The sequence below is a fragment of the Drosophila mauritiana genome, chromosome X, assembly GCF_004382145.1.
Source record: "Drosophila mauritiana strain mau12 chromosome X, ASM438214v1, whole genome shotgun sequence".
Lineage (NCBI taxonomy): Eukaryota > Metazoa > Arthropoda > Insecta > Diptera > Drosophilidae > Drosophila > Drosophila mauritiana.
Genome location: NC_046672.1, coordinates 9,666,228 through 9,687,289, shown reverse-complemented (window position 1 = coordinate 9,687,289; position 21,062 = coordinate 9,666,228). Strand labels below are relative to the sequence as shown.

At 39.6% G+C, this 21,062-nt stretch overlaps 1 protein-coding gene across 1 annotated transcript; it reads left to right on the top strand.

Annotated features, from left to right (window-relative positions):
• Positions 1-17,210: 17,210 nt before the first annotated feature.
• Positions 17,211-18,189, top strand: LOC117147336. Its single transcript, XM_033314191.1, has 4 exons — positions 17,211-17,397; positions 17,462-17,578; positions 17,645-17,797; positions 17,866-18,189. Exons 1-4 carry the CDS (start codon positions 17,212-17,214, stop codon positions 17,968-17,970), a joined length of 561 nt encoding a protein of 186 aa, XP_033170082.1. The 5' UTR covers position 17,211; the 3' UTR covers positions 17,971-18,189.
• Positions 18,190-21,062: the final 2,873 nt, after the last annotated feature.

The following is a 21,062-nucleotide window of genomic DNA, read 5'->3' as shown; positions in this document are numbered from 1 at the left end:
GCAAATGTTGTGTTTCTGAATTTCGGTCATCAAATAATCAGTTTTGTTGCAAGAACTTTAAAAATAATTACCTGAATATGGAATGCCATATCTCGTTGTATTCGTATTTAAATTTCCAATCGAACTGTATCCACAAATGAAAATTTTATTTTTTGTCAATTTTTTGCAAATTTTAATGATGTTACCCCTTTCCAAAAATGCCAAAATTGACCCAAAAATTAATTTTCCTAAATTCTTCAAAAAGTGATAGGGATCGTTAGCATTGGTAATTTACTGCTCAAAACAGTTACTCTTACATATATATGACTATTTTTAGCGAAGTTATGATGAAAATTCCGATTGTAAATATCAAATTTTTGGCAAAAGACGATTTTCCGAATTTCGGTCATAAAGTAATCAGTTTTTTTGCCATAACTATAAAAATAATAGCCTGAATTTGGAATGTTATACCTTGTCGAGCGTCATGCGTTGCCCCCTGATGGCCTTCTGCGCCACCATGTCTCTTGTCCGCCGCATGAACACGATGATCAAGCAGGGCGCCGCCCTGCCCTTCAACACCTCCTCCTGCTACGTCAATGCTACCAAGAGGTAGTCGACGGCTGCAACGCCTTCGTGCCCAACATCAATACCTGCATCGCCAGCATGACATAAGCGCTTCCAAAAAATGGTAATAAAACCATGAAATTATAAGCAAAGCAGATGCTGTTTTATCAAGAATCGATACGATTCGACCAAAATTTCTTAGCCACACCGAGTTAATTAGCGCGGCGGCTAGAAATTTAAATAAGCTGAAAATAAATATTTAATTTAATATGAGGAACTTACCACACTGCCAACGGCAAAGGAAGACATGGGGGCGTACCCACCTAACAGAAGGATCTTTCCCAGGATGCGAATCCGCCGGCGTCGTTTTGATCAAATCTAACTTTATTCCATCTAGTTGGCGTGGGGTTTGCCGTACACGTATACAGCTAGCAATTCGGTTTTTCGAACCCTATTCGTTACTTGGTACAGTTGTAAGACACATCAAATTATTTAAAATTCTTACAAATAAAAGTAAAAAGAAAAATTACAGTTATCATACAACAAATAAATACCATATTAAACTCCCCTCTCCTTTTCTTTTCGGAATTTGATAAAATAATCTACAATATTCTATAGAAAAAAGGAAAATGGCTTCGATCAATCCATTTTTTTAATTTGTGGCTACATACCGTAGAAAACATCGAGCCCTAAAACAACAACGCGTTATCGTATCAAGAGCAGCGGTGGAGTGGAAGGCATTATCAAAGTCGCAGAAAGGTCGCTACCGCAAAAAGGTACGCATTCATTTTTTAATTGAACATTCATATTATGGAGATTATTAATTTTTATCATTTCAGGCGGGCGATGAACGCCATAGGCGGAGAGGTGCTGATAAAAAAAGCCAGAAAAAACCGATAACGGCAGTGAAGAAGACGATGCACCCGGTGGCCCCGAAAGAGTAGAGATTTGAAGCGCAATGCTGCCAGCTTTTCGAAATTCACAGTTTTGCATTCGTTATACCAAATTAGCATTTTATGCACTGCTTTTGTTTTTATTGGTTTGGAAATTACCATCCTCTGTCTTTTTAGTGAACAAAATAATCAGTTTTTTGTCAGAACATTCCAAATAAAGGTTTAAATATAGAATGCCATACCTCGTTGAGCTCGTAACAAAATTTCCAATAAAACGGTGTTTAAAACTAGATATTTAAATTTGTTGCCATTTTTTGCAAATTGTGCAAATTTACCCCTTACAAAAAATGCGAAAATTGACCCAAAAATGAACTTTCCTAAATTCTCCAAAAAATTATTGGTATCGTTAGCACTGGGAATTAGCTGCTCAAAACAGTTATTCTTTCATCTATATGACAAATTTCAGCGAAGTTATGACGAAATAACTATCCGCATTTTTAAGTTTTTCATATGTCTAAATAAATCAGCTAAGAGAGATTTTCTCTTGTTATATCGCGCAAGTTTTTAAGAACTTTTAATAGATCTTAAGTGTAATCTGGTATCCACTTTCTCTCCTAAATCTTTGCCTTTCTCATTAGGGAGTCCTTTGTTGTGACACTAAAATATTGTGTTGCAACCTTTGCTGGATTATCATTTGCCTTTGCAGTTGCACTTTTGCGCTGACCATTTGCACACCTGACCCCCGTGGAAGCGGCGCCTTTTCCACAGCTATTCCCAGGTCCTTTTCCCAGCACTTGAGGCGATTAAATTTCCGCGAGCGGCTGGACAAAGGAAAAGTCCCCTAACTCTCCGCCGGCATTCAATTTCAAGCGCACACAATTTAGTTAATAACTTTTAAGCGGAGCGCATCATAAACCCTATTTTCTCCTCGTTTCCCAGCGCCTTTTTGTTTTTACAAATGGCGAGCAATAAACTAAACGCAGCGGATTACGTTTGGGAATGATTTCGGCAAGAAAGAGACGACGGCATGATGTCAGAGTGAGAGGTCAGATCGGACTCAACGCCTCCAAAGAGTTGTGAGTGCAATTGCGTGGGTGATAAGTTGATTGCCAGTGATGAGGTCGTGATTTTACTATTTAAAAAGGGGTTAAAATTATACATACTTAAGCATCAAAATCAATTTAGACTTTCTCCGTTTGAACTGTTGGTATTAATATGCGTATTTAGACAATATCAAGTTCAAGAAGAAAGCTATCGCTACTTCTGTTTTCGCAATTACCCCCATCCATCACGTAACCAGCTCCAATACATGTGATTTTCGCATCCTGGTGCCCTCAGCATTGTCCTGGATATGGTTGTTCCGGGATAAGGATGCTTTTAACCAAACTGCAACAAGGCCAACAAGCAACTGCTACAACTTAAGCTTAGCAATGACAGTGGCGTGAAAGTGGCCAAGAGAATGTGGATGAAAAAAAGGAGTGGTGGAGGGGAGGTGGGGGGAGGCGGCAGTTTGGGGGGCTGTGGAATTGCAAGGGCAGGACGAAATGGATAAGCACAAAAACGGAGACAATGCGGAAAATTGTAAGACACTAAAATTGGCTAAAGGGACTCAACAGCCAGCAGGCGAGTATGTTGATGCTGCCCCATCACCACCACCACCACCCACTCGATCTTCCACCCCTTTCTCCACACTTTCCTCGGTGTTTGAGGGAAGGAACTCATAAAAGTGAGCAACAAATTGCATTGTTTATGGCCAAGCTCGGCTACATAAATACCCACGTGTGTGTGTGTGTGAGAACGCCATCTCCTTTAGTTTTCCTTTTTAGGTTTGCAATTTGCTCTGCCATAATGCTAGCCAATTCTGTGTAAGGCCTCCCAGCCAGCCATCACTTTCCCGCCACCAAAACACTTATCCCCTTTCGTCCTTGAGCCGCGCATAAATAAAAATTAGTTTCACTCTCATCCGAAAACTTTCGCCAAATTCCGTCAGCGAAATTCGAGATATTCAGGGAAAACATTTTGAAGTCTAGCACAAAAGCGAGTATTTTCCGAAATGGGAATTGGAAAATTTGCATTCATATTTCACAAATTTTAATGGCTTAGAAAAATACCTAATATTTACAGTAAATATAATAATAAATCTAATAGTGCCTCAAACATTTAAAAGATTTTTTAAATTAAATCCGATTATTTTTGGCAAACAGTAGAAGTAAGGACACTCCCTATCCTTGGCATCATAAAATTGTACAAAAATAATGTTTGCTTGTCCGTTTTTGCCATTCCCTAACATGGTTTATTAGAATTTTATTTTATTAATATTTTTAGGAGTGGGTTAGAGCGGACTAGCAAGGCGTGAAATTAAATTTGACTTGCTTCAATATCATTCTCAGCTACATTTTCATAGTTTTCCCCGCGTCGGGCTTTTTCGTAATAATCTTTTTTGGTTACCTTTTTTTTCAGACCGCTTTTTATGTCCCCTTTTCTTGTGCTGCACGCAAAGGAAAACTGGGAAACGCCAAAGAAAAATCCAGCAAGGGAAGCCGAAGCGTAACGAACAGTTTTATCCATGACCATGGATTTTTACTAGGCACTAAAATTATATTTTCATTGTTATGTCGTGGGGTCAAAGGAAGCCGAATCGGAACGCCCAATGCCCCACTGGTTTTACCCATTTTCGAAGAGAAGGCAATAAATTGTGGGAGACATCACACATTTGTGCTACCAAGTCAATGTTGCCGCTTTAAATGGCCCAAAGCAACTGAAGCCGAATGCCAAATAACTCTGCTTCGTGTCTCCTGTGGAGCGTGGTGATGTTGAGTTCAGCTGTGGTAAGTTTTTCACTGAGAGCGCGTGAGAGCTGGATTGAATCAACAAGTGGATACTGGAAGTCCTGGAAGGAAAGCGAGCTAACTACAAAAATTGCTTTAATAAATTGTATTAAGAATTCCCAAAATAATATAATAATAATATTTAGAAAAGAGAAAGTTAGAAATTTATTAATAATATTTTCTCTCAGTTTTAAACGTTCACAAAATACATGGTTAATTAAATTAATTAAATTATAGATGAAGTAATTAGAGTCATCAAGGAATAAATCAGACATTTTGGTTTTTATTTCCAACTTGCGATAGTTTTATTGATGGCCAATGACAAATGGTAACATTTATTTAAAACAGACATATTTGTGCAGCCTATAACTGAGCAGCCTAATAATTCACCCAATTAAAAGCAATTGGCAAATATGACATTTTATTTCAGCTAGAGGAATTTTCCCAGCTTTGGATAAATTTTATTTATCCCTTTGCACTGTCGCAAATGGTTGAAAAGTGACAAAAAATATCGAGACTTAGGAATGGGAATTTTTTGTTTGCCAATCAAATTGAAATCTAATGAAAATGGAGCAACAAAAAAAAATGGGCTTGCTTGTTGTGTGAATATGGTACACATTTTTTGCTGTTAATATATTTAAAAAATGCAGAAATATTGGAAATATACTTTCGTGGTGCCAGAAGGGGGGGCCAAGTGGATCGGAAGCAAAAACAATAATATGAAAAGGCCGACAAAATACTTTAACGAATACCGAAAACCGACATTTTACCAACTGCATATTACGATATGCATATTTCATTTATGCCCAAAACAAATGCATAAATACAATTGCACAATGCAGGCCCACAGGGATCTGAACGAATCGAAATCGATGGGCGGCGATTCTCCGAAAAGGAAAAGGATACTCTCGAATTGGTAAACTTATATCCATAAATATTTTATTAATATTTTGCAGGAATATTCATTTAAATTTCGATCTTTAACAATATGTTTGAAAATGTTTCTAAAATGCCATAATATTATTTTATTACTAAATATTTTCCTGTTTTTAACTATGTTTTTAACTATGTACTTTTATTAAGCCCTGCAAGCCAAGTGGGCGTGACAAGTGGGCGGTTGGCAACGTTAGTTCATTGCATCTGTTGGCATTTTTGCATTTAAAGCCATAAAAGTTTATCTGCAAATGTGTCGCAATGTGTGAATATTTTACTTTTATTTTCGTCATTTAAATTAAATAAAAATGTATTTGTTTATACACAGGCAGGAGAGCTTAATTGAGGGCATTTTGTATAATTGGGATCTCTCGCTTAAAATGGCCAACTTAAGCAAAAAAGCAAAATGAATAAGAAATTTTTACGATCAATTATCCACAGCTTATATACATAATACATTTTATTGAACTCAATAGGTATCTCCAGGTTAAGAGTCTTGTTTCACCTTTTTACCCTGCCTCGTTTGAATGAATTTCGGCGAGTTTTTACCAATTTCAGTTCCGGTTTTTAAATGTCGGTGCCCAAACTTACATTGCAGGCGCATCCGGAGCGAAAATGTTTTAATTTTATTTAATTTCAGTTGCTTGCGTTTTGGTCTCGTTTTGGCTGCCGCTGTTATTGTGATAAACATATCAAAAAAAAGGTTAGTTTTTATACAAAAAGTAAAGTGCAAAAAATGTGTCGCTTTTTAAGCATTTCCTCTGTTTTTCTTTTTTTGTAACTATTTTTTGCACTATCATAGAAATGGTGGCAATTAAAAGAGGGGGTCTTTTGTCTCTGTGTTTGATGGTGTTATCGCTATTGTTGCTATTGCCGTGGCTCCTGACAAAACGTTTCAATTAGTGCGATTATTGCATAAACAACAGAAGCAACAAAAGCGTCTAAAAATCATTGCTGTCGCTTACAATTTAACAAACGAAGAGGTAAAAAAATTGCTGGTTCGCTGGCTTCTTTCTCTATAAATTGCGGTACGTTTTGTAAGTGTTTTGTTGATTTTATTCACATTTATTAGTGGAGCAGTTGCAACTGAGATACTTGGCTTAAATAGATATCGTTCGGAAATTCGTATGATCTTACATGATTCCTGATCTCTGGCCAAGGCCCATGGTGCTATTGTCCATTAGCCAGTGGTTATGCAATGCCAGCAGCATTTAGCCGCGTCAGCTGAGCTCTTAACGTGGCTCTCTGTTGTCTTAGCCACGCCGTTGTTGTTGTGCTTCGCAGCATTTGCAGCTTGTGCCGTTTACAGCGTTTACTTTACAGCTTCGTGCGAGCTGCGCTGCCTCTGCCTCTGCCAGCGCCAGCTGCGACGTCGACTTCGAAGTCTATTTGACTGCACTTCTCAAGCCTGACTTGGCACAGTGGGCGCAATCGCTCGAAAAGTGCTCTTGTCAATATCAATAAATTGTAATATTTTTTTTTAAATAAGTTAATACGTTTTTCCTAAATACTCACACAGTGTGTTCTTTATACACAATTAAACTATATAAATATGTTTTGGAGAGCTTATATCTTAAACACAATAAAACCTTTATGCTAAATATTTACAAGAAACTTTAAAGCTTAATAATTATTTTTCAATTAGCCATTCATTCTGACCAGTGTTCACTGTGCCGGCGCCTCAGTACGTTTCAGGTTTTGGGCTCTGTACCGCCTCGTTTGGCTCTTTGAAATGGCCTCGGTCGCCGTCGACAGCGACGCCAGTTTTATGTTTTTCTGTAGTGTTTTTGAGGCTGCATAAAGTTTAAACAATTTGGCCGCCGCTCGCGTTTAGTTCTCTTTCGCGTGCGCCAAAACCAAGTAACCAAGTTAACAAGTTGCGGGGCCGAAAAATAAATTTCAGTTTCAGATTCAGTTCGAGTTTCGATTTCCGATTTCTGATTTTTTGCTAAAACGCAATTTAGTTTCGGTTTCGAACTCGATTGCTCTGCATTGCAGTGCTATAGATCTGATTTGAAGTGCTCGATTGATTGGCCGATTGATTAGCGGGCCACGTGAAAGTGAGTTTCATTGTTTGTTTTTCCCATTTATTTTTATTTTTTCTGGCTATATTTGCCGCCATGCTGCATTCCAAGTTACACATATAGTTTTTGGAAATATTTTTTGGCTGCGTCAGTTTGGCAAGCGGCGCAAACATTAACCCATGGCTGACCTCTGCCTTTTAACGCGCGTGTGTTGGGCAAGGATTTTAACGAGTGTGTGTTGAAAAAGTATGCGAAAAAGTGTGTAATGAATATTCGTTAATTGAAAAACAAAGTACGTGCTGTATTGGACCTAAACATTTTAAATAATAAAATATTTCGCTTGTTTGGGTTTTAATTGAGTGTTTGTCCTGTGAACAGCGAATGTTAAATTATTTTGCAACCTATTCATGGATTGATTCTCTTTCTTTTTCGATAAATACCATTTTTTGAATGCAATGTAACTGCATGATAATAATAATCATGTCATAAAAACCAGTGCAACATATATTTGTCGGAATTTTTTTCAATAAATGCAACGCAATGGCTTGGCCCCTATTAACCACTTAAAGCCGGTTTCCCTTGCTCCAGTTTTTTTTGTGGAGTCTCACAGAGTTCGACAGGTGAACATCGCACATTGCCCAGTTAACAAGATAGAGTCAACAAATCCCACGAAATCTTTAACGGCCTTGAAAAAGTCAAAAGCCGAAAGATCAACATCAACAAAATTCCACACAAAAGCGAATAAATAAAAAAATGGTTGGGTTTGGATTTTTGGTGAATTTAAATCGGCATTGCTGGGCTTTCTGGTCTTTTGAAGTCAGCTGAAGGCAGCGACGCATGCGCAGCGGCGTGTAAACAATAATGACCCAATTGCCTCATCTTTCGGCAAAATTGCTGGCTGCATCGGTAAAATGCAGTTGATTACGCAAAATGCGAGGGAGATTAACATATGCGTGGCAAGTGTGTGCAATTTGTGCAAATTGATAGGCGCCACATGTGGCAAGGCAGAGAGGCGTGGAAAACAATGGGGTTTTTCCAATTACGCAGCTTGAGGAAATGTTGCAGTGCAAAAATCTACCAGACACATGAGTCGGGAAATTTCCTGAAATCGAAAGCAAATCGAGTCAAATGAGTTGCAGCACGAAGTTTCTTTTTTTTTTTTGAAGTTCGAAAGCATTTACTAAAACATTGTTATGCGAATAACTACGTGCCATTGTTGCATTTTAGCCAAATTTATTTAACCAAGCGATAAATGCGTCAGCACTGCGGCAAATAATTTCCCAACTATCACCTTACCAAGCTAATAATAAGTCACACTTTCGAGAAACCACCAGCGATTCCTCACCCCAAGAAGGCCAACCAAAAATGTCAATTGACCAACTGACCAATTGAATGTTAATCAAAATGCAAAAAAGCGAAGTAACAACTCGGCCCTCGCCCATCAATTACCACCTGTCAATGTCGCCGCATCGCTGGCTTCTTTTCTTACCGGTTTCCATTTGCGGCCAAAAGCGACACGGCAATTGGCCGAAAGAATCCAAATCCAAATCCAAACGAAATAATCGGAGAAAACCGGCGGATGACCTTGAGGCGGGGGAATCGGGGTTTGTCGCTTGGGTTTTTGGTATGAAAGTCAAGGTTGCGTTTCGCTTGATAGTTGTTCCATGATTAGCATTAGCCATTGTTGTTGTTTTTTTTTTGTGTTTTGTTTTATATTTTCAATTCCACTTTGAGGGCTTATTTTTATTGTTTATAGTTTTTTTTTTTTCAAGCGCATTTTATGAGTGTCATCGGCGTGGAGACAGGCATAAATTGATTAGCCAAGAAAATATTTATACTGCCAATTAAAACGATTAGCAAATATTGAACATATGGCAGCTATAAATGGATATATAATTACCTTTGATATGAGTCATATCAGCCCGAAGGTTAATTGCATCTCTCAATTTTATTGCTAAGTTGCCTATATCTTTATGTAATATAAAGAAAAATCAGAATCGAGATGTTGCCAGTTTTTATTGCGTGCATAACTTGGTGTTCAGTCTCAACTAATTTTGGTTTTCATTTTCCCGCCGTTTGGCATATCTCTGCCCATTTTGAGTGTGGGAAACCGACAGTTGCAGATAAAATGTTGTGGAGCGATAAGTAATCGGTAGACTAACAAATGTGTTTATGCAGCTGCACTGAAAAATTAAAAGCAGTTTTAGAATGCAGTGGATTAAAAATTGCACGCCAGGGTTCGTATATTTCTGCAAGGGATAACTTAAAGTGCTGCTGCTCTGCCAGCACAAAAAAAACATGGCAATATCAATATGTATGTTTTATTTATTGACTTGCTGTGAAAACGGGATTGAGGAAAGGGAAGGCCACGCTGCAGGATGCGGCTTTCTGACAGTTGGCACGTAGCCGGCCCAAGACGATGGGGCGTATACGTATTATGAGTTATGAGCTCGCCTCGACGATCACGTATACGCCCCCTATGGCTGGCGTGGCGCCCCGCCGTCCGTTTTCCTGCTCCTTCTGCCACTTGAAATAATGTTGATGCCCAACAATTAAATAGAAGGCCCCCACGATTGTGAATTTAATTACAACTGTAAACAGTTTTTCCTCTAAATTGTGTTGTTTTTTTTAATCCAGGGCAAGAGCAAAAGGAAACCAAACGAAACAGTACACTTTTGAATGCAATATTTTGTGTTTTCCAGTTTGTTTTCCTTGTTTTTTTTAGCTAGCCATTAGCAGCGGAAAAACTAAAGGGAAAACTGTCGGGAAAAAGGGTTCGGGGCGGTGAAACACTACGCGCTGAGAAAAGCAATTTTCCGGTTGAGTTTACAAATAGCGGGCGCGGCCAGCGCTGAAAATAAATGACATATCACAGAGTCTGGTCACCTTTATGCGATGTCCAAAGTAAACACATGAAAGCAATGCGCCAGGGGTGTGCGAAGAGCGGGCTTCGAGGGGGATTTCCTCGGGTGGTGTATCCTTGTTTGTTTGTTTGCCCCCGTGGACTCCTTAGTTATGCATGTGTGCGGGCGTGTTGTGTGTATTTGGATGTATTTTGGGTGGATGCGGTCCTGTTTTAGTGGTGGCCTGTGGTTTGCTCGCTCTGTCGTCTCGGAATTCCACTGAAGCCCATTTAGCTTTGATTATATTAAATGGAATCAAGACTCTGAGTTTCGTGGGGATGCTTGTATTATTTTATTAGAATTTGATTATCTGCCAATTTGCAGGTATGTATCATTGTTAATTATTAACGAAATTGAGAGAAACTCAATATCTGTTTGAAATAGGTTCAACTAAACTTGCTAAGAACTGAAACTATTTCTAGAATAATTACATTCTGACTATTGTTTTTCGTGGAACGACCGAATGTTATGTTACACGTGTCTTCCGGCTGCTATTTAGTTAAATATTTCTGAATAAAATACTTTAAACAGTTGGTTTCAAAAATATTCCTACCTTTTTTTATGCACCTCCACCCATTCTGTTTATATATATTTTTTCAGGACCTTTTCGGCCTCCCTTCTGGATATCAATAAATGGTTGCCATTCATTTTCGGGCAACTTTTGTAGCTCTGCTAGTTGGTGTTGTTTACAAGACTACTCCTACAGATACACCCGTCCATGCACACACCCACACAGAGACACACACACTCACCCACAGACAGACACACATTCCCGAGGACAGTTATGAATGGCAATCCATTCGCTTAATGGAATTTCGTGTTGTTTAACTTTTACGTGGCGCCCACGTTGCGAGGCGTGGATTTTGGGGCAGGGGCGTGGAACATATGTGTGTCCTTGGGTCAGTGGTGCGGGGAGGGTGTAGGGGGGTCGACCGGTAGAGCGGTAGAGCCCTGAACCACCCACCCCTCTGTCCAGGCCATCATCGTAAAGCTTTATTAGCATTTATTATGCAAGACTTTGCCTCGGTCAAGTTTGTGTCTCTGTTTTAGTTTTATGATCGCTTCCGACTCGACACCTAAACTCCCCCTTAACCCATGTTGTCCAGGTTTTATGGCCACGTAGGATTTATTTATTTTTCATTACATTACGCCAAGTGCGGGGGCCAAGCTCCAAAACTCAACGGGTTGAATCAATTGGATGTGTTGCTGGTGGCTTGCTGTAATGGGTTAAGGGGGTGCGTGCGGTGTGTTAGTATTGGTTCGTATGTGTAATCAACAAAAATTGCCAAAATGTAACTCGATAATTTCGCTCACACACAGCAATGCACACGAAACCAAAACAGAAACAGAAATCGAAACTCTGAAACCGAAACTGAAATTGCCAAAATGGAAATCGAATTGCAGCACGGAAAATGCTGGATTCTGGATTCCGGATGGTATTGGGATTCGGGTTTGGTTGGCTTGGGCTAAGGGAAATTAGGGACACGGGGAAGAAAACGGGGGCAAATGCATTTTCAGGTGGACAAATGTGGCAGTGTGTGCGTAGTCGAGCGCCAGTGTGCAGCAGTGACAAATGTTGATAAGATGCCATCGATTCGCATAATTTATGCTGCCACTATGGTGCCACAGTGGCCGACAGAAGTATGCCGACAGCCGGATAAACAGAAAATAATCTATGTTGGAAACTAAAACTAGAAGTGGTGTAGCTTAGTAAGCTAAATAAATGTGGCATGCTGTTAGGAACTAGCTGGGTATTTAGCACATATAAATGTTACTAAAACAAATGAAATTGAACTTTTGTAACCAAGTCTCATCGATAGTGCAATTGAACTTTCAAATGCCACTGTAGACTCTTGGGAAATATTTCCTGGGACACCCACTCGAGCACACATGCACGGCCTCCTCACACACGCACACACACGAATACACGCACACACCTTGGAGCCCATACAACGGTAAATCTCTGCTGGCTTCGCTGCCGGCGTCGGCAACATATCGAGGACATTTAAATCGCTCTTAAGTCTCGTTTAATTGGTACTTAGCATGCAAATGCAAAATGAGGCGAGATCCAAGGCAGCAATTGTCGCACTGTCGCTCTCGCTCTGTCTCTTTCTCTCTGTCTCTCTCTCTCTCTCTTTACATCTATACCCCTCTCTTTTTGCAGGTCCTTGTGTGCGCTCGGTCTTTGCGTGTAAGCATGTGTGTGTGTATCATTAGTTACATGAACAATATGCCAGGCACATCGTCAGTTTGAGTTGCTTTCGTTGTCTCAGGCGTGAAAACCCTTTCTCCATTGTCCTTGCTCATTTCTCTCCTCCCTGCCCCCCTTCCCTTTTCATCAGCTTTGTTCAAGTGTGTTTACCAACACAGGCACACAAAGAGAGTTTTGGCCACACAGGGAAAATCAAACAAGCACTTGTCAAATCTGCTTATGTCCTTTTGAAATCATTTTATAATCATGTGTAGGAGGGAAAAATAATACTCAGTTTTACTATTTTCAATAAAGCTCACAAGCTTTTAGCTTTGGACATTAATTCGGAATTTATTGTGCACGTTTTTTGAAGACGTGCACATGGCAGCTGAAACTTTTAGTTAATGTCAAATTAAATATTAATCGAAAGTGATAGGCTGACAATCGTTTTGTTCAGTGCACTGGAACTGGAACTGGAGAGAGCGCTGAGCGTCGAAACGAATCGAATCACATTGCATTGCATCAAATCAAATTTAATTGAAATGCCATGCAAAAATATTTTGAGAGCAGAGACGAAAATTGAATGATTTTTGGCCAGCCATCGAAAAGTCCGATTTAAATGCCACGCCTCCTCACTGCTTTCTCTGCCCCTCCATTTTCCCTGCGGCCAGCTCTCATTGATATAATTACAAAGTTTTGTTGGCCAGTTGATGAGCCAGTTGGAAAACATAATCAAGAATGCGATTTCGCCGTTTTCCATTGCGCCATCTCGCTCTCGCAGCCGAAAAAGTTTTAATTTCAAATGAAGTTTGAACACGGGCGTGGGCAACGGGGGGCAATAAAATAATCAAAGCGTGCACAAAAGTGCAACGAGAATTGCCGAAAAACTGGTAACAAAAGTAAGCAAAATGAAGAAGAAAGACAGAAAGAAAAGGGCTGGCGATAGCCGTCATCCAAATAGTGTAAAAAGCCAAAAGGCATGAGACAAAAAGGAAAGGGTATCAGGCTGGAAAACAGAGGTATGATGTGCATCTTATGGATCTTAACTCTTCAGTTTGAAAGATTTCGAATCCACACGTTCATTGCTTGCATTCTTTGATACAACCGTTTAAGCGTTTTCAAGCAAAGACTTTTCATTTTCACCAGATCTATATATGTATAATGTATACCCCATGGTTTAGCTCATCTTACAGGGTGTTTGGACAGTGAAAAAAGGGCTAGCCCAGCTGGGGGCCAGTGCAAATTTACCTGAAGACAGGAGCGGAAGGAAGGGCGGCGGCGGGTGATAGCGGTGGGTGGGGCCGACAAACTTAACGGGAAATCTAGTCGAAAAATGGGCAAAGTTGGCAAACGGAAGCAGGCATCCAAAAATGCCAATGCCGTTAGTCCCGTCGTAATGAGAGTCAGCCAGAATGGGACAGTAGATCGGTGGTGGTTTTACGAGGGAAAGGGAGAGGGATAGCTATTATGCGCTATTAGGGCATAATTAAAATGCTCCGAGCAGCAGAAGCGCCGGCAACAACAACAAGTGCGGCCAAGACGCTGATAATGACAACACGCTGAAGGAGAAATATCAGGTGAAAGGAGCAAAAAGTGCAGGTGCGCGAAAGAAATCGGTTGAGCGGCGACAAAGTTGCCAAGGCAAACAGAAATGGTCTACAAAGAGATGGGCTAGCAAAAGTGGGATACCAAAAGGCAGGGGCGGATTTCACTTGGAGTCAAAAACCCCCATGACCAATTCGGCGTCTCTAAAAATCCTCGAGAATTAGAAAACTTGTTTTGAAGTGCCTGAGAGTATGCTACAGCATATCCGCAGGCAAAAAGCTAAATGAATTTCAAGTGTTTTACGAACTCTGCGTGGAACTATGATGTTGGGGAAACATTTACAATCCCATTTAAACCTTTTCAACGAATATCAAAAAATATAATTGAAATGTCTAGAATTTTCTTGGCACTTTTACATGCTTGAAATAAAGTTAATAAATTCCCTAGCAAACTCACATTGATTTATGCCCCCAATGCTAATTTCTCATCATAATTCCTGATAACATTTGGTGAATGAATTTCCATGGCAGCTGTGTGCAGCGTGCTGTCCATTTGGCATGGAATTGGCAATAAGGACTTCAAAGAGGACTTCACAGCTCTCCCCTTAGATTCGGCGCACTCCCTCCCCCTTTGGCAATTCTTTTTTTTTTTGCCCCTCTATCAATCTGTGCAATGAATTTTTGGCAATTAAGCAATCACTTCGCTCATATGCAAAGAAATTTTGGGTGTTCAGCTTGGGGGCATGTGGATGCAATGGAGGCGGCGGCGGAGGCGGAAGTGGGTGTGGAACTTGGGCTCCAAAGACGCTGGCAGAGCTCAAGTGCACCACCCATCCGAAAAACTCGTCTCAACTCAATGAAATGTTTGTCTGTTATATGTACCGTTTCGTTTCGTTTTCGTCCTTTTTTTGGGTGGTGGGGCGGTGGGAAGTAGAAGATCCTTCTGCTTTTTCTGCTGATTGCCTTACGCTACAACAGGCAATCTATGGGAATAAAGATATGCATATGTGTGCAGTGTGTGTGAGCCATGCATTTTTATGGCACTGCTTTTTTTTGGAGACGACTGGGATAGCATAGAACGCTCTCGAAAAAGCAAAAGTTTTCACTTCAAGTACTTTTTTCGCTCTGCTTCTTGGTACTGTTTTTTATTTTTGGCAATTTGCTGTTGTTGTTGTTGTTGTTTTGGTCGTTCCTGTTGTTGTTGTTGCATCATCATTCGCCTGGCAAAAGAGTTTGAGCACTTGAGTAGCATTAAAGCATCAAACGATTGTCTACGGAGCCAAAGGCAATTGACTTCTTCGCTCAACGATACCTGGGAATATGTGCAGTGCGATGGGATATCCAGTTCGAAATTGGTTACCAAGGTAGCGAGGAAATTATGGTAATATAATCCCTAAACGACACTTGAAATTCTCTATAAACAAATTTGAAATATAAACTATAAATATTGATTTAGTGCTGGAAAAAAACGACAGATGGCGTTGTACAACCTTTCGCCATGCTGAATTTTTCAGTAAGATGATGATATTGTTTCGTGTCTAAATTCTCACTAATCTTAGTACAAATTGACACACTTCAGTCAATGTGTTATCGTTAAAGTAACTGAAATCCCTTATAGGGTATTCGATTTTGACAATTTTCCATTGGCCCCTCACTCAACACACACAAATCGAATAGTACATATTCGTGGTGTAATTTCAGTGCTTCAGATTTCGATTGGGTATTTCGTTTTGGTACTCAGCTGACTTGACCTCAAACCCATCGTTGGGAAATTGATACCCTGCGCGCCCCTCGACCATCAATCAGATTTTCCTGCGTGATGGGGAAAATTAAGTGCCAACGTTTTCGGCAAATGGCAAACAATCAAAGCAAATGCGCCAATTCAGCCGTCAGCTGCCCAATTAGCCACACTGATAGAAAAATTAAATATATTTTGTATAAGTAGAAGTTTGAAAGAAATTATATTCCAAGAATTTCATTAATTTGATACCGTTTCTTGCAATATTAAATCTATTTGGATGTAATTACATTTCATTTGGGACATGGAGGCGCACACAAAGCCCTGGAAGTGATTCGAATGATTTCAATAATATTCTTACATATTTACATATTTTGTGCAATTTATTTGGGCTATAATTTCATCAATGCTACGCTTGCCCTCTCTTTCTGGCCATTGCATTTTCGATTGCGGCATAATCGGACGCAAAATGCGGTAAAATGTAGCAAATATAATATAATCAATGTATTTATTCTTTTTTTTTTGGTATTGCTTAGTTGGGGTGGCATTGAAATAATTTAAATTATTTTCACATTGCGTTGGAAATTATGGGCAAACAATTAAGCGGCCAGTTTTTGGCCTTTGCACGTGGCCAATTGCTGTTTTCTATTAACTCTTTTAGCCCAAAGGGGCTTAAATAACGCAAAAACACAGCCGCATTGTGACATTAAATGGCATTTGAATATTTTGTGCGCATTGCATTTGGCCAGCAGAAATGCAATTAAAATGTAAAAATTTATTAAGCTACTTTGGCAATTTTCCTAATTACGCGCATTAAAAACAAATAGTGCAAAAAATGCGCATTTTACACAATTTGCAAGGAGGTTTCGCCCAGAGCCGCGCGAAAGTTGACTAAATATTGCAAATTTGATTGTCACGCAATTTCGGCTGCATACTTTCAGGGGCGCAGTGAAAATGCCGCCATCTCGTGAAACTATGCTAAGCGGAAAACAGTTTTCCCATTTTCCACTGGACAAGTTGGACAATTACAATTTCTTGTAGTTAGCTAGTTATATTAATTGGGCGCAAATTTGTCTGGGAGATCTGAAAATTGAGTTTCTGCAAAGCACTTCTTACAGGCATGAGTTTGATTAGCCTCTTCTTACTTTTAGTAGAAATTTATAAAAGTTTGCAATGAAATGGTAGGGTGATAAGCATTTTTTATTTGCCGAGGTACACCAAAACTATTTAAAAAGTTATGAAAAGTAATTGGAACATAGCATTCACGGCATTTTTTGGGGTTTATTTGAATGCATTTTGCCGACACTCAACGCCTTTTGTTATTGACCTCTATTTTGGCGGCATACCCCGCTTTCCCATTTCCCATTCGCAATCCCCCCCCGCCAATTTCCATTTCAATTTCGCTTTCTGGTGTTGCTGTTCTCCTTTTCGAGAGCTGTCATCGAACATGATTTATGCACCGCCTCTGCGGGGGCGTGTCACTTCTATTGCTGTCGGTTTTTCCCCGGCCGATGACAGAATCTGCCATTGATCGATGCAATTTGCAATGGATTAATCACACAAAGAGCACTACAATAATGAAATATTTGTGTGTGTCTTTCTCCTCTTCACAGCATGCATTTCGGGCGTAGCAGAAACTTAACGTCGACCCTCTTGATTGGCGGCATTCTTCTGATGGCTCTGGTTTTGGTCCAAAGTAAGGATACGAGTTCCCAGGATGCACCGCATATACGACACAAGCGCGGAATCTTCTGGGACTTCTTCCAGAAGATGGTCATCACCAAGAATCTCATAGTGGATGTGAGTTGTTGTACCAAAACCTATTTTTCATAATAAACATGTATTTATTTGTTAATTTGTTTAGCAATATACAGACACCCGCAATACCCTGAATGATATCTACAATACTGTCAATGAACAATTCAGCGATCCAGGTCCCGCAAAACCCACCAATCGGCCCAGGGTGACAACAGAGAAAACTGTGAGTTCTAGATTGAATGAATATCCAAGAGTTATTCAATAACTTATACTTATCTTTATATTAAAGTCTATTAGTGGAGAGGAAAGTGGTAGTAACAGCGAGGAGCCCACAACCACGGAGGCTTTCCAGATCTCTCGCTATGAACTGGGTCGCATTCTGGGCAGGAACTTCCGGGGTCTTCAAAAGTTGGCCATGAGTGAGTTCAGCACGGCCCTGAACGTAAGTAGTATTATATCCACCATATTTGTTGAGCAAATATTTGATTCTTAAACATACTTGGCTTTTAGGCCACCAAGTACAATCTGGTTGAGTACAAATCCGAGGCGGATAAACAGTTTGCCAACAGTTTGGCCGTGGAGAAGAAAAACAAGCTGAAGAGTCTCAAGGGCTGAGCCACGCCACGCCCCCTTTTCCCAGTGCCTGATGATAGTTATCTCTGTGATAGGCTGATGACTGCATATCCCCCGCATTTCCTTTTTTTTTTTTTGCTTATTTATTTGTTGGCATCCCAGCAACTATATGGAATAAAAGGCGGATGTGGATGCGGTTGGGGAAGTGTCCCCAAACGCATACGGATTCGTGTCTACGACTATTGTGTGTCAAATTAAAAAGTTTTCTGTCATAATTTTATTGATAAACTTTTAAGTTAAAAAAGAAGCAGCAGCACCGAAAAAAAGCGCAAAACAAACACTGAATCGGATGAGAGTAACAGAAAGGACAAGTATGAAAATGAAAACATTGAAAGACGGAAAGGCTGCTGGGTAAAACTGTACACAAATTGAAAGCTTGTTGTGTTCTCTTTTTAGATTTTCTATGGGTGTATTTATTATTTTATATATATTGTAAATGGAATTTAAAGTATACAAGTAATGGAAAGCCGAATTGAAAATAAACTTAAGGACTTATTTCAAACATATAAGGACTTATAACAAAAAAAATATAATGAAGCTTTTGTAATACTAATTTGAAAATAAATTTTAAATAAAATATTTATAGTTATACTTATTACTTACTTATTACACTTTATTACCTACTGCGCTATGGAATTCTTCAGATTTTCCAGAGGAAGTTCCCTGTATTCCTCTTCGGTTTTTCCCCGCCTACAATTGTTGCAAGTTTGTGTTGGCTGAAATCGAAGTAAAGTTGCAAACAAATCCAAAAGGCGAAACTTGCTAAAATACAAAGACAGTTTTTGGGTCTCTGTCTCTGCCCTCAGCAGGATCTGCTTTCGCCTCGTCCTGTTTGCTCCTTTGGCGCAGCATAGTTAGCAGAAACCACTAAAAGTGTCATAATTCGATGCCCATGAGATGGCTGTCTCGAAAGTACGTTGGCCGACAAAACTTTGGCGGTAATGACTGTCGTTCTCGTAGTTCCCGAAAATCCCCCTCGAAACCCCTCAAAACCCCTCAAAACCTCTAAAACCCCTCCCCCCAAAAACAGCCTGGCGGTGCAACTGTGCGTATGAGTAACCTGCCTTGTCTGCAAAGTTCTGCCGAGGGAAAACAAGGGAAAAGCCAAAAAATACCAGGCGAATGTTTGCCAGCCGGAAACTTATCGAAAGTGGCGCGGAGTTGCAGCTGCAGCTGCCGGGGGAAATATCTCTCAGATAAACAGATTCCTCTACACTTTAATATTTATACCACAATTTGATTATCATAGAGTAAAGAGAATGTGGCTTCGGGGCATTACAATTCCATTTAAGTTTTTCACTGACATAAAATTGGAATTAATATGAATAAAAGCAATGCAACATTGTTCTTTGATATTAGGCTTTAAATGTAGTTAAAATTTACAGTTTGTGTCACATTTTCGATGATAAATATTTTATCAAGCATTTGAATATGATAAAAATAAATATCTTCTACCATCTGCAGTACAGCAGCGAACTGAATCTGTGAAATAAACATTTTTAGGCGTACAGAACAAACTCTAAGTGAATAATTTATTACTCTCTGTGTGTGAATTGCTATAGAAATATTGTTCTGGTCATTTTCCCTTAAACAAGTGACACTCCGTTGAAAACAAATCCTCTCCACATCCAGCTGCAATTTCAACTCAGCTTTCAAAAACCAAAGTGATAATCTGATTTATGTGAAGTGTTTATTTTCGTTGGCAGTTTTTATTTGTTGATTGTGACATGTGAGTCAGTTGCCTGTGTATGCTGATTGCCTTAATTGTTTCGAGTTTGGACACTGCGACGCATGTGCAATTATGAGTAATTTGCACAATAGAACAATTAGTCCAACAGCCCAACAACAACCAGTTCAACAGTAGCCACAAAAAAAGTGAAGTGAGCCATTGCGGAAGTCTCAACTAGAACAGCCTCATCCCAAACTGCATGCTAAAGTTCAGATACTATGAGTAATCCCCCCACTTACGTAAGATCAATGTTTGTTTGGCGAAAACAAGTTGTAATTCGATCAATCGATCGGGAAATCCTACTTGGCATGCTGAAAATGCCATGACATTCGTTTAAAAAATGTACGCTTTTTTGCTCGCTCGACATTGGGACATCCGCACTCATAAGTGAATAAATGAATTAGCTAAATGAAGGCAAGTCGATCAAATAGAAGCTGACCGAAATGTAAACAAGCTGCGAGTGACAAGACAAATGTCTAGAGGCAATAAAAAATACATTTCACACACAGACGAAAGGGGAATTTTCCCAGAAATATCGCAGATTACTGGAGGGCAGAGGGCACTACTGATTTTTAGTGCCTGAATTTATGTCATGGGGAACCTACCACTTTTTTCCTAATTAAAAATAACTTATAAGGTAGGTAAGGTAAAATGTGTAATTTGGAATAGTAACTTAATATAATAGGCAATTTTTAAGTTCTACGATAATCATAAATAAATATTTATTCTTGCCCAAAACGTTTTTGTTATCATATATTTGCATGACTGCTTCTCTCTTTTCTGATGTGAATATCATATGTATTTGGCCTAAATCCACCCACTTGTAATTCGTTTCCCTTCGACAAAAGAGCATGCCAATTCAAAACTAGATCACTTTCAAATACATATATTAATTTAATGCTAAACAATGTGTTTCGTGGTTTCCCCGATGCCAACTCGAATAAATCCCTCATAAATTACAGGCCAGAAAAATAAACAGACTGCCCGTCATGGTGACTGATCAGCAGCATCTCGGCTATATAATTTCGATCGGCGGTGAATGAAGGCTGATGATGGTTCGTCGGTGTTTATATAGGGGGAGAGGGTCAGTTGATGTTTGTCTTTATGTTCGCAGTTCTCAGAAGCAAATGTTTACGGTGCGGTAACAATTTGAATAATTACGATTCAAATGTAAATCACTTGCGGCTTGCTCTGCCATCCAGTTGTTTATTGTTTTAATGTGTCGCATTTTGTTACCTTGTTTTTTCCCAATAACTCAACATCAAAACTTTGTGTACTTGGGGGAAAAGTCCATTGAACTGTCTGTTCTACAAAATGAATGGTTAGGAAGTAGTGATTAGTAGCA